The 19,491-nt window shown below is 39.9% G+C and overlaps 1 protein-coding gene across 11 annotated transcripts in view; it reads right to left on the bottom strand.

Moving 5' to 3' along the window:
* The window catches only part of ULK4 (unc-51 like kinase 4), a 621,709-nt gene that overhangs the window by 340,560 nt on the left and 261,658 nt on the right, over positions 1-19,491 (bottom strand). For all 11 annotated transcript variants that reach the window (XM_039461864.2, XM_074406079.1, XM_074406080.1 and 8 more), the window contains one exon: positions 6,003-6,051. In XM_039461864.2, coding sequence (XP_039317798.1) covers positions 6,003-6,051 — 49 coding nt within the window. The remainder of the gene's footprint in view (positions 1-6,002; positions 6,052-19,491) is intronic.

The following is a 19,491-nucleotide window of genomic DNA, read 5'->3' on the forward strand; positions in this document are numbered from 1 at the left end:
GGCTAATTTTTAAAATATTTTTTAGAAATGGGGTTTTGCCATGTTAGCCAAACTGGTCTCGAACTCCTCACCTCAAATGAGCCACCTGCCTCAGCCTCCCAATGTGCTGGGATTACAGGCTTAAGCCACTGTACCCAGCCAATATACTTTTAAAATCTTACTTTCTATTTTATTATAGAAATTTTCACCCATGTGCGTAGTAGAATTTTGTTAATGGTATACTGAACATAAGCATGTAGATTCCTAAAATTAAAAGGAACTTCTCTTTTTAACGTACTCTAAGAACCAATACATATTTGTTGAGTTACAAGTAGAGTGGAGAGCAAAGCAATTTGATAAGCCTGATGAATGCACAGGATTGAAAGCATCCCTTAGACGTAATGTGACTGTCTGTCTATGCTGCATCTGTGTCTCAGTGATTAAACACTTTAGGCCTCCAGGCTCCATAAAGAGACTCTTTTCTAAAAATAGAGTTGACTTGAAAGATTTACTGAGGCTTGCTGCAATTGCTGTCCTTGAGAATTGTTAAAACAATGTAATTGTCAAACTAGTGTACTGCTGATCCAATTTTTATTGTTAACATTTGCCACTGAAATTGCTTTTTAATTGTTTGTTTTGGAATAGAAACATAAAATATCATGACAGCAATATTTTGGCACATATTGGAAAATCTGCCGTGAATCTTTTTTTCCAATAAAACAGAGGTTACCTATATTACTTGACATTAAAATGATTTACTGAAGTAGGCCAAAACATAAACCACTGAAATAAAATGAAGAAAGATTAGAGTTATAGCAAACTCCAAAGGCTGACACATCCAAATTCACACTTGAGGCACATTTAAAAGCAACTTCTACTCTTTGGAAAAACTGGAGAGGCAAAAAAGAAAGTCCTCCATCCTGTGTATCCCACAATTTTGCACTGAAAAGCCAAGTCCAGAGGCTCTTCTCACGGCTCACAATCTTCAGGAACCTGCATTTATTAACCAGACCCAGACTGCCTTAGTGCAGCAGACCGTGAAGACTGGATATACTAGAATACAATCGCATTCAGCTTAATCCAGCATATGCTGCCTGAAGCTCCACTCCCTGTCCAAAACAGCTGCCCTGCGCTGCCAATGAAAATGCAAAGGTCTCACCCAGGTGGGCTCTGCTTCGGGAGTAGCACCCAGCTCCCAAGACAGCAATTTTCTGTAAGCCATCAGCTACCTGGCTTTCTCTGCTGTTTGGTCTGCCAAGGACCAGGAAACTTGAAGCTGGCGCTCAGGATTAAAAACGTTCTCCCCACTCTCTGCCCTGAATGTGATGTTAGAACTCCTGGGACACTGGATCAGACATCTGAGACCAGCTCTGTATCTTATGTTCCCATCCCCACAATCCCTTTGACTGATCTCAGAAGCCTCACTGATGAGAACTTGCAGAAACTCCCAGAATCTAGTTTCCATCCTCCCAACCTTCTAGTGACTGAAGGAGCATGGACACTCAAGTTTCCAGTGCACGCCCCTCACCTGAGCCCAGTGTGCCAAGTCCCACACCTGCAGCCAGCCGCGTCCTCACTGCACATGCCTCCCAAAGCACAGGGGTTCTAGACATTTTTTTTTTTCAAATACAGGATACTACCTGATTTTGAACAGCATAAATTATTTGCAAAACAAATAAGAAATAGGCACAGTATAAAGTCCTGTAGGATTTCAGCCCAAACTACCCCTTGCCCTCATTTCCTACCATTTCTCCGTGGTCCGTGCTCCCTGCACTTGGGTTCACCTAGGACACTCAGCCCTGCCTATCCATGGGTTCCACATCCCTGCATCTGACCAACCACAGATCAGAAATATTTAGAAAAAAATTAAAAATAACAATGCAAGAAAAAGTAACACAATTTTTAAAATACCATGTAACAACTATTTACACAGCATTTACCTTGCATTAGGTATGATAGGTCATCCAGAGATGATTTAAAGTGTAGAGAAGGATTTGCAAGGGACGTGAGTGTCTGTGGACTTCAGTATGAGGCTGGCTCCTGGAGTCAATCTCACAAGGATACTGAGAGCCAAGTACACTCAGCATTGAGCACACTGATCTAGCCGTCCTATTCCCCAAGCGGGTCTTTTCCTCAAAATACCTCCTCCTCTGTCCCCAAGGCCCTGTTCACAAGTCACTCCTTCCGGGAGATTCCTGCCTCCTCCCAGAGTTGGTTACTCCCTTCTCCAGGGTCCACAGCTTTCCATACTCACCTTCGTAACAAACAGCTCCTAACACGCTCCCACCTGACCACGTGTGTACACATCATCTCCCCCTGCAACGTGAACTCAGGAGCGCCTCTCTATGAGCCATCCCGGTAGGAAGTCGCACTGTGCCTCCTCAGGAGGTAGTGACAATGGACATAACTGTGAATCTTTTTCCTAACTAATAAAAATTAATTTCAATTGGTTACTTATTTAACCAGTTTGAATCCATACTTGGAGCTTGTGGTTTGCCACACAACTCCAGAAATGTCTGTTCTTCCTAAGATTTCCACTTGGCGATGTTATAGAGATAGGATGTCAAATTCAGAACTGTAGTCGCTTCCCCTCATCTGCCTGCAAACCTACAGGAAAAAATAGAAAAGCTGCCTGCAATTCCTGCACCTCAGAAGAGACAGACTCACTTTCTTTCTTTTCTTTTCATTTTTTAAAAATACTTTAAGTTTTGGAGTACATGTGCAGCTCTTGCAGGACTGCTGCACAGGTACGCACATGCCATGGTGGTTTGCTGCCTCCGCCCCGTCACCTACATCAGGCACTTCTCCCAATGCTATCCCTCCCCAACCACCCCACCCCACTGCTATCCCTCACTGTCTTAATGGAAGACATCTAGGAGAGGAGCACATCGTAGGAGAAACTCTAGAAAGGAAGAAGGAGGTTACAGAGCTCGTAAGCAGGTTTTAAGTACATCAGACAGAAGCCGGGAAACAGCGAGGAGCTGAGAGTAAAGAAAAAAGTCATCGGGAGGTCACAGTAGACAGCCAGCTAAATGAACCAAATGCTGTTTTGCTGTTTTCTTAATGGGTAGCCAGAAGGCAGAAGTGGCAGCCAACACGCAATCTTCTCATGACGCCTCGTTCTGATCAAATCACGGCAAAGCAGCTGGCATCTATATGCTAGACACCACCAAGGCCCTCAAACTTAGATGCAAACCCAAAGTGAAGTATATACTATGTTTCCTTGAAACTAGAAATCCAACAGTTTTAAGATGCACCATTATTTTATCAAGCACTAAGAAAGAACAATGCTGCCAATTGAACGAGGACATGGTTTCTTATTACTTAGAATTTTTATCTTCTTTTTATTCAAAGAGCTCTTTTAGACTTACTCAGACATAGATTTTTATAATATATCACTTTTAGGCATTTGCAGAAAGGAAAATAAAAGTGAAATTTGTTAAGGCAATGACAACCAGGTCACCTGCTGAAAGCAACTGTAAAACACCACTGATTTGGAAAGTATATCACAGTTTCAGAAATGCTAAAATCTGAAAAAAAAATGTGTGCATCACAGAATCAAGAAAATACTGTATTACATCTAGCTTGGTGACAACAATTTGAAAAGGACAAAGTAATAGTTCACAGGGTAACTGCTGCAAAGACATCTCACTGATTGAAATGTATTTCTACACGGAAAACATTTGAGATGATTTAACTCAAAAAAGACAAAAGTAGAACAGGAATTTAATAAGTTCTTCAAGGACATCAAACTCTTGCCTCATAAAGCAGTGATTTCCAACACTTTTCTTCCTTATATTTTAGCAGCAAGATCTCTTTTTCAGCTAACGTCCTACAAGAAATCTGAGCATGGAACTTCTCTGGTTAGAGAAAGAGCATCATTCCAGACATGCCTGCAAGGCCAAAGGGCTCAGGACTGGCTAAAATACTGATCTGCTGATCTGCAGAGTAGATGTCACCTTCTACCCATTCCCTGTGACAGCTACACCACAATGACAAGGGTTCAAATTGTGGCATTAATCAATTATTTAAACATTTATTATGGTTTGTAAAATACGAAACACTTGCTGGGTGCTCAGTATACAGAGATTAACCAAGTATGAAGAGGTTCTGGTAACCTACAAAAAGGAATTTGTTACGGTGAAATTTTAGACGTTGAGATGACTGCCAAAGAATAAGATAAGAACTTTCCGTCAGCCACAAATGGAGTTGTGTTGACCTAACAGGTTCAAAGCCCTCCTGCCACAGCAAGAGGATGAATCACATGGACCCATTAAGGCCCATTTTAGGCCTAGGATGTCTATAGGATGAGCCTTTTTCCAAATGCATTCAGATGTGGCTGAATCCAACCATGTGGCCAAAGTCAGCAGTATGCTGCACCGCTGCCCTCCAAAACAAACCCGGCTGCATAACAAACTGCCAGGCCACGTGCATCTGACTGAAGGTGGAAGACCTACACATCGCATCACTGGTGAAACCACATCTCCATCAGACAGCTCTTGATCTGCACGTTTCTTTATCTGCCCCTTCTCCATCCCGCCTCCTAACATTGTCTCTAAAATCCTCTTTCACAATTCTAATCAATTCAGTCCAGGCTCTAACATGACACGTTCCACTCATAGAGGCAGCGGTCATCTTGTCACTTGGACATGCTTTGGGAATAGTGCCCATTCCCATCTCTACTCGGCATGCAGTGCAGAGAGCTCAGCAAACCCACTCAGCAGTCCTGAAAGCGTAAGAGTAGTCTGCAGCTGAGGAAAATTAAAGTCTTCACCATATGGACGTGACAGCACACAAATGGCTTCTGGAATAATATTTTAAGATGATTAAAGAAGGGCCAGGCGCGATGGCTCAAGCCTGTAATCTCAGCACTTTGGGAGGCCGAGGCAGGTGGATCACGAGGTCAAGAGATCGAGACCATCCTGGTCAACATGGTGAATCCCTGTCTCTACTAAAAATACAAAAAATTAGCTGGGCATGGTGGCACGTGCCTGTAATCCCAGCTACTCAGGAAGCTGAGGCAGGAGAATTGCCTGAACCCAGGAGGCGGAGGTTGCGGTGAGCCAAGGTCGCACCATTGCACTCCAGCCTGAGTGACAAGAGCGAAACTCCGTCTCAAAAAAAAAAAAAAAAAAAAAAAAGATGATTAAAGAAAGTTGATTTTCCACATGCAGCGTTATCAGACTATCACAACTAATGCTCTAATGCTCCCCCATGGATGACCTAAGTAAGTTAGGCTGATCTGGCTGGGGAGGTGCCTCACCCCCTCTGTTGTTCCCTGTGCTGTTACTGAGCTAGGGAAGTAGACTTCTTAGTGAAAGGAGATAGCACATCCAGGTACAAGAGAACCTTTCTTTGACAATGGACACTTGCTTGTAAGCACTGCCTCAATTTCCAGCCTAATTCACAGATCTGTATTTGGAATCATTAGGAATTTATCAGAGACAAAGAAAGTTGATCCTGCATCCCATTTTATTCTTGACATAAAGGAAACACAAAGAAAAGATTTTCTTTAACAGACAGTTTTAACTTAAATTGTACTCTGTGAACAGAAAAAATAGTGTACAGGAGCAAGGCCATTCTAAGTTCTGAAGAAAACTTTCTGACCACAGGCATAAAACTGCTATCTGGTGCCCAGCAGCTGCGAAGTCAGAGGGCTTCATGCTGAGCACCAGAAAATTCATATTGAAGTGTAGCAATAATCATTCTTCCCTCTCTATACAAACCAACCTCAGATAAAGTAATCTATGTCAGAAAATATATATCGTTTAACACAACAGAACTAAAATGTAAAGGATCTGTGGAAAGAGGGCAGTCATTAACCAGTGTCCCCACACAACTTCAGAGCTTGACATTCCTTTAAAGATAAGGAAGCTGAATTCCAATGAGGTTAAGGGTGATGATGACGGACACATAGTACTTCAGGGCAAAGTCAGGGTAATAAACCCAGCCATACAACATGGTTAAAATCTTTACAATTTTAAAATTTCATTTGAATTTCAAATGTGCATTTCCATTCTTACCAGAATTACTTCAAAAATGAGTGGGATCAATTTGCTTTCTTCCACAAGTCTGTTAAAAAAAAAAAAAGATAAAAGATAGGTACACATTAGACAATTCATATTGAAACTGATGCCCTAATATGAAGCACTCAGCCCCCATGTTTTATTGCTAAAATTCCATGACTAATAAATTGTGGGATTAAACATTCATTTTTAAGACACTGAACTACTGCAATTAAACAAGAAATATGAGGCTTTTTACAAGTGCCTACTAGCTTAGCCTTATTGATGAGTACCAAGTGAAATCCCACAAAGATTGATACTCAACGTAAGATCAAAATTCACAACGATTATAAAGACTATCAAAATCAGTGATATCAGCTGAAATAATGTAAGCAACCCTCACTGCACAGTTAAATCATAAGAATGACACACTGTATTTTTTTTTATATATGCCTCATTAGCTGTCTTCTCAGCATTAAGGAATTAATGTATGACAAATTTTAATGATCTCTAATTTTTTTTTTTTTTTTGAGACGCAGTTTCGCTCTTGTTACCCAGGCTGGAGGGCAATGGCACGATCTCGGCTCACCGCAACCTCCGCCTCCTGGGTTCAGGCAATTCTCCTGCCTCAGCCTCCTGAGTAGCTGGGATTATAGGCACGTGCCACCATGCCCAGCTAATTTTTTGTATTTTTAGTAGAGACGGGGTTTCACCATGTTGACCAGGTTGGTCTCGATCTCTCGACCTTGTGATCCACCCGCCTCGGCCTCCCAAAGTGCTGGGATTACAGGCTTGAGCCACCGCGCCCGGCAAATGATCTCTAATTTTTAAAAAATTAGACACCAATCACCTGGCAGACTCTAGGCACTTTCCCTCATCAAATCTAGTTATCAATTGCCATCAATTGTAATAGAATTTTTTCACAAACGTTAAGAAAAAACAGCCTTCATAAAAACCTAAGCCATTCAAAAGTCACAGTTTTGATTAAGAACAATACTTGTGACATCCAGGGAGGGGCAAGATGGCTAAATAGAAACAACACCAATTTGTAGCTCCCAGTGAGACCAATGCAGAAGACAGGTGATTTCTGCATTTCTGACTGAGGTAAGAGGGGCCTCACTGTTAGAAGAAAAACTAATAAACAGAAAGCAAAAACATCAACATCAACATAAAGGACACCCACACAAAAACCCCACTGAAAGGCCATTAGCCTCAAAGCTCAAAGGTAGATAAACGCACAAAGATGAGGAAAAACCAGCACAAAAATATGAAAATTCAAAACACCAGAATGTCTCTGCTCCTCCAAATGATCACAACTCCTCTCCAGCAAGGGCAAAAAACTGAATGGAGAATGATACTGAGGAAATGACAGAAGTAGGCTTCAGAAGGTGGGTAATAACAAACTCCTCTGAGCTAAAAAAGCATGTTCCAACCCAATGCAAGGAAGCTAAGACCTTTGATAAAAGGTTACAGGGACTGCTTACTAGAATAACCAGTTTAGAGAAGAACATAAATGACCTCATGGAGCTGAAAAACACAGCATGAAAACTTCATGAAGCATACACAACTGTTAAAAGCCAAATCGATCAACTGGAAGAAAGGATATCAGAGATTGAAGATCAGCTTAACGAAATTAATTTTATTATAATACACTTATATTAGTGAAAGACTTTAACACAACACTGTCAATATTAGATAAACGAGATAGAAAGTTAACAAGGATATTCAGAACTTAAACTCAGCTCTGTACCAAGTGGATATAACAGACATCTATAGAACTTGCCACCAAAAATCAGCAGAATATATATTCTTCTCAGAGTGACATAGCATATATTTCTGACCACATAACTGGAAGGAAAACACTCCTCAGCAAATGCACAAGAACAGAAATCATAACAAACAGCCTCTTAAACCACAATGCAATCAAATTAGAACTCAGGATTAAGTAACTCACTCAAAACCACAAAACTACTTGGAAATTGAACAACCTGCTCCTGAATGACTCCTGGTTAAATAATGACATTAAGGCAGAAATAAAGAGGTTCTTTGAAACCAACAAAAACAAAGAGACAACATACCAGAATTTCTGGGATACAGCTAAAGCTGTGTTAGGAGGAAAACTTATAGCACTAAACAACCACAACAGAAAGCTGGCAAGATGTAAAATCAGCACCCTAACAACACAATAAAAAGAACTAGAAAAGCAGGAGCAAAGGAATTAAAAAGCTAGCAAAAGACAAGAAATAACTACAATCAGAGCAGAACTGAAGGAGCTACAGACACAAAAAAAACCCTTCAAAAAAAATCAACAAATCCAGGAGCTAGTTTTTTGAAAAGATTAACAAAACAGATGGACCACTAGCTAGACTAATAAAGAAGATGAGAGAGAAGAATCAGACACAAATAAGAAATGATAAAGAGCAGATTACCACCAATCCACAGAAATACAAACTACCATCAGAGAATACTACAAACATCTCAACACAAATAAATGAGAAAATCTAGAAGAAATGGATAAATCCCTGGACACATACACCCTCCCAAGACTAAACCAGGAAGAAGTCAAATACCTGAATAGCCCAATATCAAGTTTTGAAATTGAGGCAGTAATTAACAGCCTACCAACCAAAAAAAAAAGCCCAGGACTAGATGGATTAACAGCCGAATTCTACCAGAGGTACAAACACGAGCTGGTACCATTCCTTGTGAAACTATCCCAAACAATAGGAAAAGAGGGAATCCTCCCTAACTCATTTTATGGACCAGCTCATCCTGATACCAAAACCTGGCAAAGACACACAAAAAAAGAAAATTTCAGGCCAATATCCCTGATGAACATTGATGCAAAAATCCTCAATAAAATACTGGCAATTCAGCAACACATCAAAAAGTTTATCCAACACAATCAAGTTGGCTTCATCCCTGGGATGCAAGACTGGCTCAACATATGCAAATCAATAAACGTAATCCATCACATAAACAGAACCAATGACAAAAACCTACTGATATCTCAATAGACGCAGAAAAGGCCTTTGACAAAATTCAACATCCCTTCATGAGAAAAACTTCAATGAACTAGGTATTGATGGGATATATATCAAAATAATAAGAGCTATTCATGACAAACCTACAGCGAATACCTCACTGAAAGGGCAAAAGCTGGAAGCATTCCCTTTGAAAACCAGCACAAGACAAGGATGCCCTCTCTCACCACTCCTATGCAATACAGTACTGGAAGTTCTGGCCAGGGCAATCAGGCAAGAGAAAGAAATAATGGGTATTCAAATAGCAAGAGAGGAAGTCAAATTCTCTTGGTGTGCAATGACATGATTGTATATTTTGAAAACTCCATCATCTCAGGCCAAAATATCCTTAAGCTAATGAGCAACTTCAGCAAAGACTCATGATACAAAATCAATGTGCAAAATTCATAAGCATTCCTATACACCAACAACAGACAAGCAGAGAGTCAAATTATGAGTGGACTTCCATTCACAGTTGCTACAAAGAGAATAGACTACTTAGGAATACAACTTACAAGGCATGTGAAGGACTTCTTCAAGGAGAACTACAAACCACTGCTCAAGGAAATAAGAGAGAACACAAACAGATGGAAAAACATTCCATGCTCACAGATAGGAAGAAACAATATCATAAAAATGGCCATACTGTCCAAAGTAACATAGATTCAATGCTATCCCCATCAGGCTACCATTGACTATCTTCACAGAATCAGAAAAAAACTACTTTAAATATCGTATGGAACCAAAAAAGAGTCTGTATAGTCAAGACAATCCTCAGCAAAAAGAACAAAGCTGGAGGCATCACACTACCTGACTGCAGGCTATACCACAAGTCTACAGTAACCTGAATAGCATAGTACTGGTACCAAAACAGATATATAGACAAATGGAACAGAACAGGGACCTCAAAAATAGCGCCAGACATCTACAACCATCTGATCTTCAACAAACCTGACAAAAACAAGCAATGAAGACAAGATTATCTATTTAATAAATGGTATTGTGAAAACTGGCTAGCCATATGCAGAAAGCTGAAACTGGATCCCTTCCTTACACCTTATACAAAAATTAACTCAAGATGGAGTAAAGACTTAAATGTAAAACCCCAAACCATAAAAACCCTAGAAAAAAATCTGGGCAATACCATTCAGGACATAGGAATGGGCAAAGATTTCATGACTAACCAACACCAAAAACAATTGTAACAAAAGCCAAAACTGACAAATGGAATCTAATAAAACTAAAGACCTTCTGAAAAGCAAAAGAAACCAGCATCAGAGTGAACAGGCAACCAAGAAAATGGGAGAAAACTTTTACTATTTTTCTATCTGACAAAAGTCTAACATCCAGAATCTACAAGGAACTTAAACAAATGTAGAAGAAAAAAACACACAATCCCATCAAAAAGTGGGCGAAGGATAGGAACAGACACTTTTTAAAAGATGACATTTAGGTGGCCAACAGACGTATAAAAAAGAGCTCATCATCACTGGTCATTAGAGAAATGCAAATCAAAACCACAACTAGATACCATCTCACACCAGTTCAAATGGTGATTATTTAAAAGGGCAGGAAACAACAGGTTTGTTGTAATGCTGGAGTGGATGTGGAGAAACAGGAATGCTTTACACTGTTGGTGGGAGTGTAAATTAGTTCAGCCATTGAGGAAGACAGTGTGACAGTTTCTCAAGCATCTAGAACCAGAAATATCATCTGACCCAGCAATCTCATTACTGGGTATATACTCAAAGGATTATAAATCATTCTACTATAAAGATACATGCACACATATGTTTACTGCAGCACTATTTACAATGGCAAAGACTTGGAAACAACCCAAATGCTCATCAATTATAGACTGGATAAAAAATGTGGCACATATACACCATAAAATATTCTGTAGCCATAAAACAGGATGAGTTTATGTTCTTCGCAGGGACATGGAAGAAGCTGGAAACCATCATTCTCAGCAAACTAACACAGGAACAGTAAACCAGACACTGCATGTTCTCACTCATAAATGGGAATTGAACAATGAGAACATATGAACACAAGGAGGGAACATGGCACACGGGGGCCTATCGGGGGAGTGGGGAAGGGAAAGGAGAGCATTAGGACACACACCTAATGCATGCGGGGCTTAAAACCTAGATGATGGGTTGATGGGTGCAGCAAACCACCATGGCACAGGTATACCTATTTAACAGACCTGCACATTCTGCACATGTATCCCAGAACTTAAAAGTAAAATAATTTTTAAAAAAGAACAGTATTTGAGTCTCTAAATACTACTTTAGTCCAGAGCTCAGCAAATATTTTTTCTACAACAGTCCAAATAGTAAATACTTCAGGCTTTGCAGGCCACACTGTCTCTATAGCAACTACTCAACCCTGTGGCATCATAAAGTAAAAGCAGCCATAAAGAATATAGAAAAAAATAAGCATGGGTGTGCTCCAACAGAACTTTATATACAAACACCAGGCAGTGGGCCATGTTTCTGGGAAAGCTGTGGTTTGCAGATTCCTGCTTCAGCCCAAAAAATGAAATAAAATCATATTCCTTTCTACTATTTTGTTAGAATTTTGTATGATAAATTATAGAGCTTAAGCGTGTTGCACATGTTGTATGTATGTGCAGTTTGTCTATTTCACAGAAAACAGCAAATGTTCAATAGTATGATTAAATGGTCATGGATAGAAAGGGAATTTTAACAACTGGCCTCCCAGGAGCTCATTTGTCTATGATAATACATTCATAAAAGAAAAGCCTATGAGACTAACCAAAAAAGAACACAGTATTCACATATATTTGTGAAGAGCTAATGAGACACAGAGAGATTTACCAAAGACTGGAGCACTTAGAAAGTCTAACTTGATGTCTAGCAAAGATAAATGTGATTACTGTTCATTGCAGCATTACCCACAATAGCCAAGATATGAAAACAACTTAAATGCCCATCAGTGGATGAAAGAATAGAAAAAAATGCAGCATGTGTACACAATGGAATACTTGTCAGCCTCAAGGAAACAAGAAACTCTATCATATGTGACAACATGGATGAATTATCCCTAGTGTAAAAAGCCAAGCACAGAAAACTGAATACTACATGATCTCACTTTTATATGGAACCTAAAAAAGTCAAACTCATGAAAGTAGAGGGTAAAATGGTGATGACCAGAGTGGGAAGGTGTGGACAAGGAAAGAAGAGATATAAATCAAAGGGGTCAAAGTTAAGCTGTCTAGACAGGAGGAATAAGTTAGTTAATGATAATGAAATATATATTTCAAAATTATTATGAGTACATTTTAAGTGTTCCCACCACAAAGAAATGAGAAATACATGAAGCGATGGATTTGATAATTAGCCTGACTTACTCCACAATGTAATATGTATGATAACATTACCATGTATGCCATAAATACACAATTACAATTGTCAGCTTAAAATAAAATTTTAAATAAATAATGTTGATAAATTTAAAAATTAATGTGATTAGCTCTACAGTTTCAACAAAAGGCATTTTGGTGACAAATATTAAGTTCATTTGTATTTTCTACCTTTCCTAGGCAATTGAAGGCTCATAAGTGAGGCTGAGGCTCTTTACATCATGCCTGGGTAAGACAGGAAATGCGCAGACTCAAAACCACGAGGAACTTCAGACCAACACTTTCAGTCTGCCTCCTCCACTTCCTAGATGTTAACTACCTATCTCATAAACTGGTCTTCTTAAATTTTTATGACAGATACTATCATTAGGCTTGGGCTAAAATAGCCAAGCACATACGTCTCAGAGTTGCCCTAGCAACCGAGGCCAATAACATCAGAAGATCATAAATGCCACAACTTCTCCAATGGTACCTGCAAGATCCAGAGCGTCACGCACAACACTGGCCTTTTGACGATGTATTTTAAACTATATTCTACTAAGGCATAACCACACAAAACTACCGTAATTCCTTCTTAAGAACTGCAGCTCGCTCTTCTCCAGGTTTCTGCATGATGCACAGGCTGGCGTGAATTACCTCTTAAGCCTCTTTGACTGTAAATGCTAACATTCCATTCTCACATTCTTCTGAATACAACAAACCATAACAAATTTATTCTTTGATTTGACTAATTATGTAGCTCTAAAGAAAATTTAGAGCTACATAGATTATTCCATAGTGAATAAAAAGAGAATTCAAGCTATGTAATTTTTTAAATTACACTTTAAGTCGTGAGATACATGTGTAGAATGTGCCAGTTTGTTACACAGGTATACATGTGCCATGGTGGTTTCCTGCACCCATCAACCCGTCATCTACATAGGTATTTCTCTTAATGCTGTCCCTACCCTATCCCCCCATCCCCTGACAGGCCCTGGTGTGTGATGGTCCCCTCCCTGTATCCATGTGTTCTCATTGTTGAACTCCCAATTATGAGTGAGAACATGCAGTGTTTGGTTTTCTGTTCCTGTGTTAGTTTGCTGAGAATGATGGTTTCCAGCTTCATTCATGTCCCTGCAAAGGACAAGAACTCATCATTTTTTATGGCTGCATAGTATTCCATGGTAAATATGTACTACATTTTCTTTATCCAGTCTATCATTGATGGACATTTGGGTTGGTTCCAAGTCTTTGCTATTGAGAACAGTGCTGCAAGAAACATACATGTGCATGTGTCTTTACAGTGGAATCATTTCTAATACTTTGGGTATATACCCACTAATATGATTGCCGGGTCAAATGGCATTTCTGGTTCTTGATCCTAGAAAAATTACCACACTGTCTTCCACAATGGATCAACTAATTTACACTCCCACCAACACTGTAAAGTGTTCCTATTTCTCCACATCCTCTCCAGGATTTGTTGTTTCCTGACTTTTTAATTATCACCATTCTAACTGGCAGGAGATGGCATCTCATTGTGGTTTGATTTGCATTTCCCTAATGACCAGTGATGATGAGCTTTTTTACCAATGTTTTTTGGCCACATAAATATCTTTTTTTGAAAAGTGTCTGTTCATACCATTTGCCCACTTTTGGATGGGGTTGTTTTCTTTTAAATTTGTTTAAATTCTTTGTAGATTCTGGATATTAGCCCTTTGTCAGATGGGTAGATTGCAAACATTTTCTCCCATTCTGTTGGTTGCCTGTTCACTCTGATGATAGTTTCTTCTGCTGTGCAGAAGCTCATTACGTTAATTAGATCCCATTTGTCTATTTTGCTTTTGGTTGCCATTGCTTTTGGTGTTTTAGTCATAAAGTCTTTGCCCATTCCTGTCTTGAATGATATTGCCTAGGTTGTCTTCTAGGGTTTTTATGGTTTTACGTCTTACATTTAAGTCTTTAATCCATCTGGAGTTAATTTTTGTATAAAGTGTAAGGAAGGGGTCTAGTTTCAATTTTCTGCATATGGCTAGTCAGTTTTCACAACACCATTTATTAAATAGGGAATCCTTTCCCCATTGCTTGATTTTGTCAGATCTGTCAAAGGTTAGATGATTGTAGAAGTGTGGCATTATTGCTGAGGCTTCTGTTTCATTCCCATTGGTCTACATATCAATTCTGGCACCAGTACCATGCTGTTTGGCTTACTGTATAACCTTGTAGTATTCAGGTAGCATGATGCTTCCAGCTTTGTTCTTCTTGCCTAGGATTGTTTTGGCTATACGGGCTCTTTTTTGGTTCCATACAAAATTTAAAGTAGTTTTTTCTAATGCTGTGAAGAAAGTCAATGGTAGCCTGATGGGGATAGCATTGAATCTATAAATTACTTTGGGCAGTATGACCATTTTCACGATACTGATTCTTCCTATCCGTGAGCATAGAATGCTTTTCCATTTGCGTATGTCCTCTCTTATTTCCTTGAGCAGTGGTTTGTTCTTCTCCTTGAAGAGGTCCCTCACATCCTTTGGAAGTAGTATGCTTAGGTATTTCATTCTCTTTGTAGCAATTGTGAATGGGAGTTCACTCATGATTTGGCTCTGTTTGTCTTTACTGGTGTATAGGAATGCTTGTGATTTTTGTACATTGATTTTGCATTCTGAGTTTGCTGAAGTTGCTTATCAGCTTCAGGAAATTTTGGGCTGAGACGATGGGGTTTTCTAAATATACAATCATGTTCTCTGCAAATAGGGACAATTTGACTTCCTCTCTTCCTAACTGAATACGCTTTATTTCTTTTTCTTGCCCAACTGCATTTGCAGGAACCTCCAATATTATGTTTAACAGGAGTGGTGAGAGAGGGCATCCTTGTCATGCTTTGGTTCTCAAAGGGAATGTTTCCAGTTTTTTCCCATTCAGTGTGATTTTGGCTGTGGGTTTGTTATAAATAGCTCTTATTACTTTGAGATATGTTCCATCAATATTTAGTTTATTGAGAGTTTTTAGCATGAAGCAGTGTTGAATTTTATGAAAGGCCTTTTCTGCATCTATTGAAATTATCATGTGGTTTTTGTCTTTAGTTCTGTTTATGTGATAAATTATTGTGTATGTTGAACCAGCCTTGCATCCCAGGGATGAAGCCAACTTGATCATGGTGAATAAGCTTCTTAATGTGCTGCTGGATTTGGTTTGGCATTATTTTATGTATTTATTGAGGACTTTCTCATTGATGTTCTTCATCAGGGATATTGGCCTGAAATTTTCTTTTTTTGTGTCGCTGCCAGGTTTTAGTATCAGGATGATGCTGGGCTCATTTTTTAAATGAGTTAGGGAGGAGTCCCTCTTTTTCCACTGTTTGGAATAGTTTCAGAAGGAATGATACCAGCTCATCTTTGTACTCTGGTAGAATTCGGCTGTGAACTGTCTGGTCCTATGCTTTGTTTGGCTGGTAGGCTATTGATTACTGCCTCAATTTCAGAACTTGATATTGGGCTATTTCGGGATTTGACTTCTTCCTGGTTTAGTCTTGGGAGGGTGTACTTGTCCAGGAGTTTATCCATTTCTTCTACATTTTTTAGTTTATTTGCATAGAGGTGTTGATAGTATTCTCTGATGGTAGTTGTATTTCTGTGGGATTGCTGGTGAGATCAGCTTTATAATTTTTTATTGTGTCTATTTGATTCTTCTCTCTTTTCTTCTTATTAGTCTGGCTAGCAGTCTATTTATTTTGTTAATCTTTTAAAAAATCAGCTCCTGGATACACTGATTTCTTTTTGGAAGGGTTTTTTGTGTCTGTATCTCCTTCAGGTCTGCTCTGATCTTAGTTCTTTCTTGTCTTCTGCTAACTTTTGAATTTCTTTGCTCTTGCTTCTCTAGTTCTTTTAATTCTGATGTTAGGGTGTCAATTTTAGATTTTCCCAGCTTTCTCCTGTGGGCATTCAGTGCTATAAATTTCCCTCTAACAGTGCTTGAGCTGTGTCCCAAAGATTGTTACTTTGCATCATTGTTCTCATGGTTTCAAAGAACTTATTTATTTCTGCCTTAATTTCATTATTTACCCACTAGTCATTCAGGAGTAGGTTGTTCGGTTTCCACATAGTTGTGTGGTTTTGAGTGAGTTTCTTAATCCTGAGTTCTAATTTGATTGCACTGTGGTCTGAGAGACTGGTATGACTTTCGTTCTTTTGCATTTGCTGAGGAGTGTTTTATTGCCAATTATGTGGTCTATTTTAAAATAAGTGAGATGTAGTGCTGAGAAGAATGTATATCCTGTTGATTTGGGGTGGAGAGTTCTGTAGACGTGTGTTAGGTCCACTCGGTCCAGATCTAAGTTCAAGTCCAGAACATCCTTGTTAATTTTGTCTTATTAATCTAATATTGACAGTGGGATGTTAAAGTCTCCCACTATTATTGTGTCAGAGTTTACATTTCTCCATCAGTCTCTAAGAACTTGCTTTATGAATCTGGTTGCTCATGTACTAGATACATATATACATTTAGGATGGGTAGTTCTTCTTGTTGCATTGATCCCTTTACTATTTACGTAATGCCCTTGTCTTTTTTTATCTTTTTTGGTTTAAAGTCAGAAGAAGGAGTTCCCTGACCCCTTGTGCTTTCCAGGTGAGGCAATGCCCCACCTTGCTTCAGCTCATCCTCTGTGGGCTGCACCACTGTCTAAGCAGTCCCAATAAGATGAGCCAGGTACCTCAGTGGGGAACACAGAGATCACCTGCCTTCACTGGGAGCCGAAGACCAAAGCTATTCCTATTCGGCCTTCTTGCCAGCCTCCACAGTCATTTTTTTTAGTTAAAAAAAATTCTATATTGTTTTCTATGACTTATGAACTGACCTCAAATGTAATTTCAACAGAAGAATTTCAAGCAAGTAAGGAAGACGGGTAGCTGCAAACATTTACAATTCTCTAAAGAAGAATTTTTCAAAATTGCAGGAAGCGATCAGTAAGTGGACAATGAGATGAGTTTACTGGATATTAACTAGCATGTTTTTAATTAAAAATAATGAAACAAAGACTATCCAAGGGTATCGGACACAGTATTGTTCAGAGACGGAGAAGTCCAAGAGATTTGAAGCTTGCGAGGATTTGCTGTGGAGGAGATTCTTGCTTGCTAGTTTTGAGAAGGAGGGGGCCATGTAGCACAGGATGTGTGTGGCTCCACGAGCTGAGACCAGGAAATGAAGACTTTGGTCTGGCAGCTGCAAGGAACTGAATTCTGCCAACAACAAGAGTGAGTTTGAAGATGTATCCCCTCCACCTCCAGCCTCCGGACTGGAACTTAGCATAGCTGACCCGTTGATTCCAGCAGGTCGATATTTGTGATATTCTGAGATGGCTGACCAGCCATGCTGAGGTGGACTTCCGACCTGTAGGACTAATACAGGTCTAATTGGACTAATAAGTGGGTGTTGCTTTAGGCTGCTAAGTTTGTGGAAATTTGTAAGACAGCGATAGGAAACGAACACAAGGCCCCAGCGGTGCCCCCTTGGATTGCTGTACTGCTCTGTCTGGCTCTGTCGGCAAGTGCTACTCAGACTGGTGAGGAAGCACTTACTTATTTATTGGAGACACCAAGCAGTGGCATTTTCACAACTTACTGCAGCCTCGACCTCCCTGGGCTCAGGTGTTCCTTCTACCTCAGCCTCCTGAGTAGCTGGGATTATGGGCACACACCACCATGGGTGACAGATGGAACAGAGAGATACAGCCTGAACGTCATGCTAAGAAATGCTAATGAGTTCCAGTTTTACCCTAAAGGTTCTGGGTAACCTCTGAGGATTTTAACCACAATGACATAGCTAGATTTGCTGTTCAAATTCCAACCTGACTGTAACAGGGGAAATGAACTGGAAGCAGTCTGGAACACTGCTACTCAACGTGTGGCCTGCAGACCAAGGACAGCCTACAAACTGTCACAGGCCTATGGCAAGATTATGGAAATTTCAAAGATAGCTTATGCCTGTGGCTCTAGTGATAAAAAATTGGAAGTCTGTGACAGTTTTAAAATATGGTCCCACCAAAATACAATTTTAAAAAACAGGATATTTATACAGTACCTCCCCCTAAGGTATTTATAGTATCTGAGAAACCTGGTGGACGCCCCCAAGGTAGCAGGTTTCACATGACAGTAATGAGACACACGGCCATCATGTGCACTCCAACAGGATGCACAGAGGGGACAGCATCGCTTCACGTGCTGTTCTTGCCGAAAATGCGTGACTCAATCTAATCACGGAAAAACAGCAGACAAACTTAATGGAGGGGCCTCTTACAAAGTAACGACCCAGTAGACAAAGACATATGATGGTTATGAAAGACAAGAAGAGATGGAGGGACTGTTGCAGACAGGAGTCATGAGGAACAAACGTGATGTGGGATCCCAGATGGAATCCTGAACCGGAAAAAGTGTATTAGCGGGACACGGGAGAAACTGGAATACGGCCTACAGTCCGGTTAACAGCACATCGACGTTGATTTCCTGAGTTTGATCACTGACAACTGTGCCATGGCTATGGAAGATGTTAACATTAGTGAAAGCTGGCTGAAGGACACATGGAGATTCTTTGCACTACCTGGAAACTTCTCTGTAAGGTTAAAATTATTTCAAAATGTAAAAAGTTTTTCAAAATGACTTCTGATTTATTTGACTCTTCTCTGAGAAGGGTTTGTGTGTTCTTGTGAGTCTGGGCAGGTTTATGACTGCTTTGACCGAGAGAGTAGCATAGAAGTGACACCGTGATTTCTGCTTGTATTCTGTGTGTCTTTTTTGAATTTCATCTTTATAGTATTTTATAAAAGTATTTACTCTAGTTATCTCCTGCTGCATAACTAGTTACTCCAAATTCAGTGGCATAAAGCAATAACCATTTTATGAAGCTCATGGATTCTGTGGGTCATGAATTTCGGCAGGACACAGTGGGGATTACGTCTCTTTGTTCTGCAACGTTTGCGGCCTTGGCTGGGAAGCACAAAGCTGTGGGGATGGGAACAGCGGGGGTATCATCACCTAAAGGTGACACCCGGCACCTGGGATGATTCAAGGGAGGTTCTGTCAACTCCACTGACTGGGGCATCTATCCACAGCTGCACTCCCCGTGTGGC

Source organism: Saimiri boliviensis, chromosome 9 (assembly GCF_048565385.1).
Source record: "Saimiri boliviensis isolate mSaiBol1 chromosome 9, mSaiBol1.pri, whole genome shotgun sequence".
In the NCBI taxonomy this organism is placed as follows: Eukaryota; Metazoa; Chordata; class Mammalia; order Primates; family Cebidae; genus Saimiri; species Saimiri boliviensis.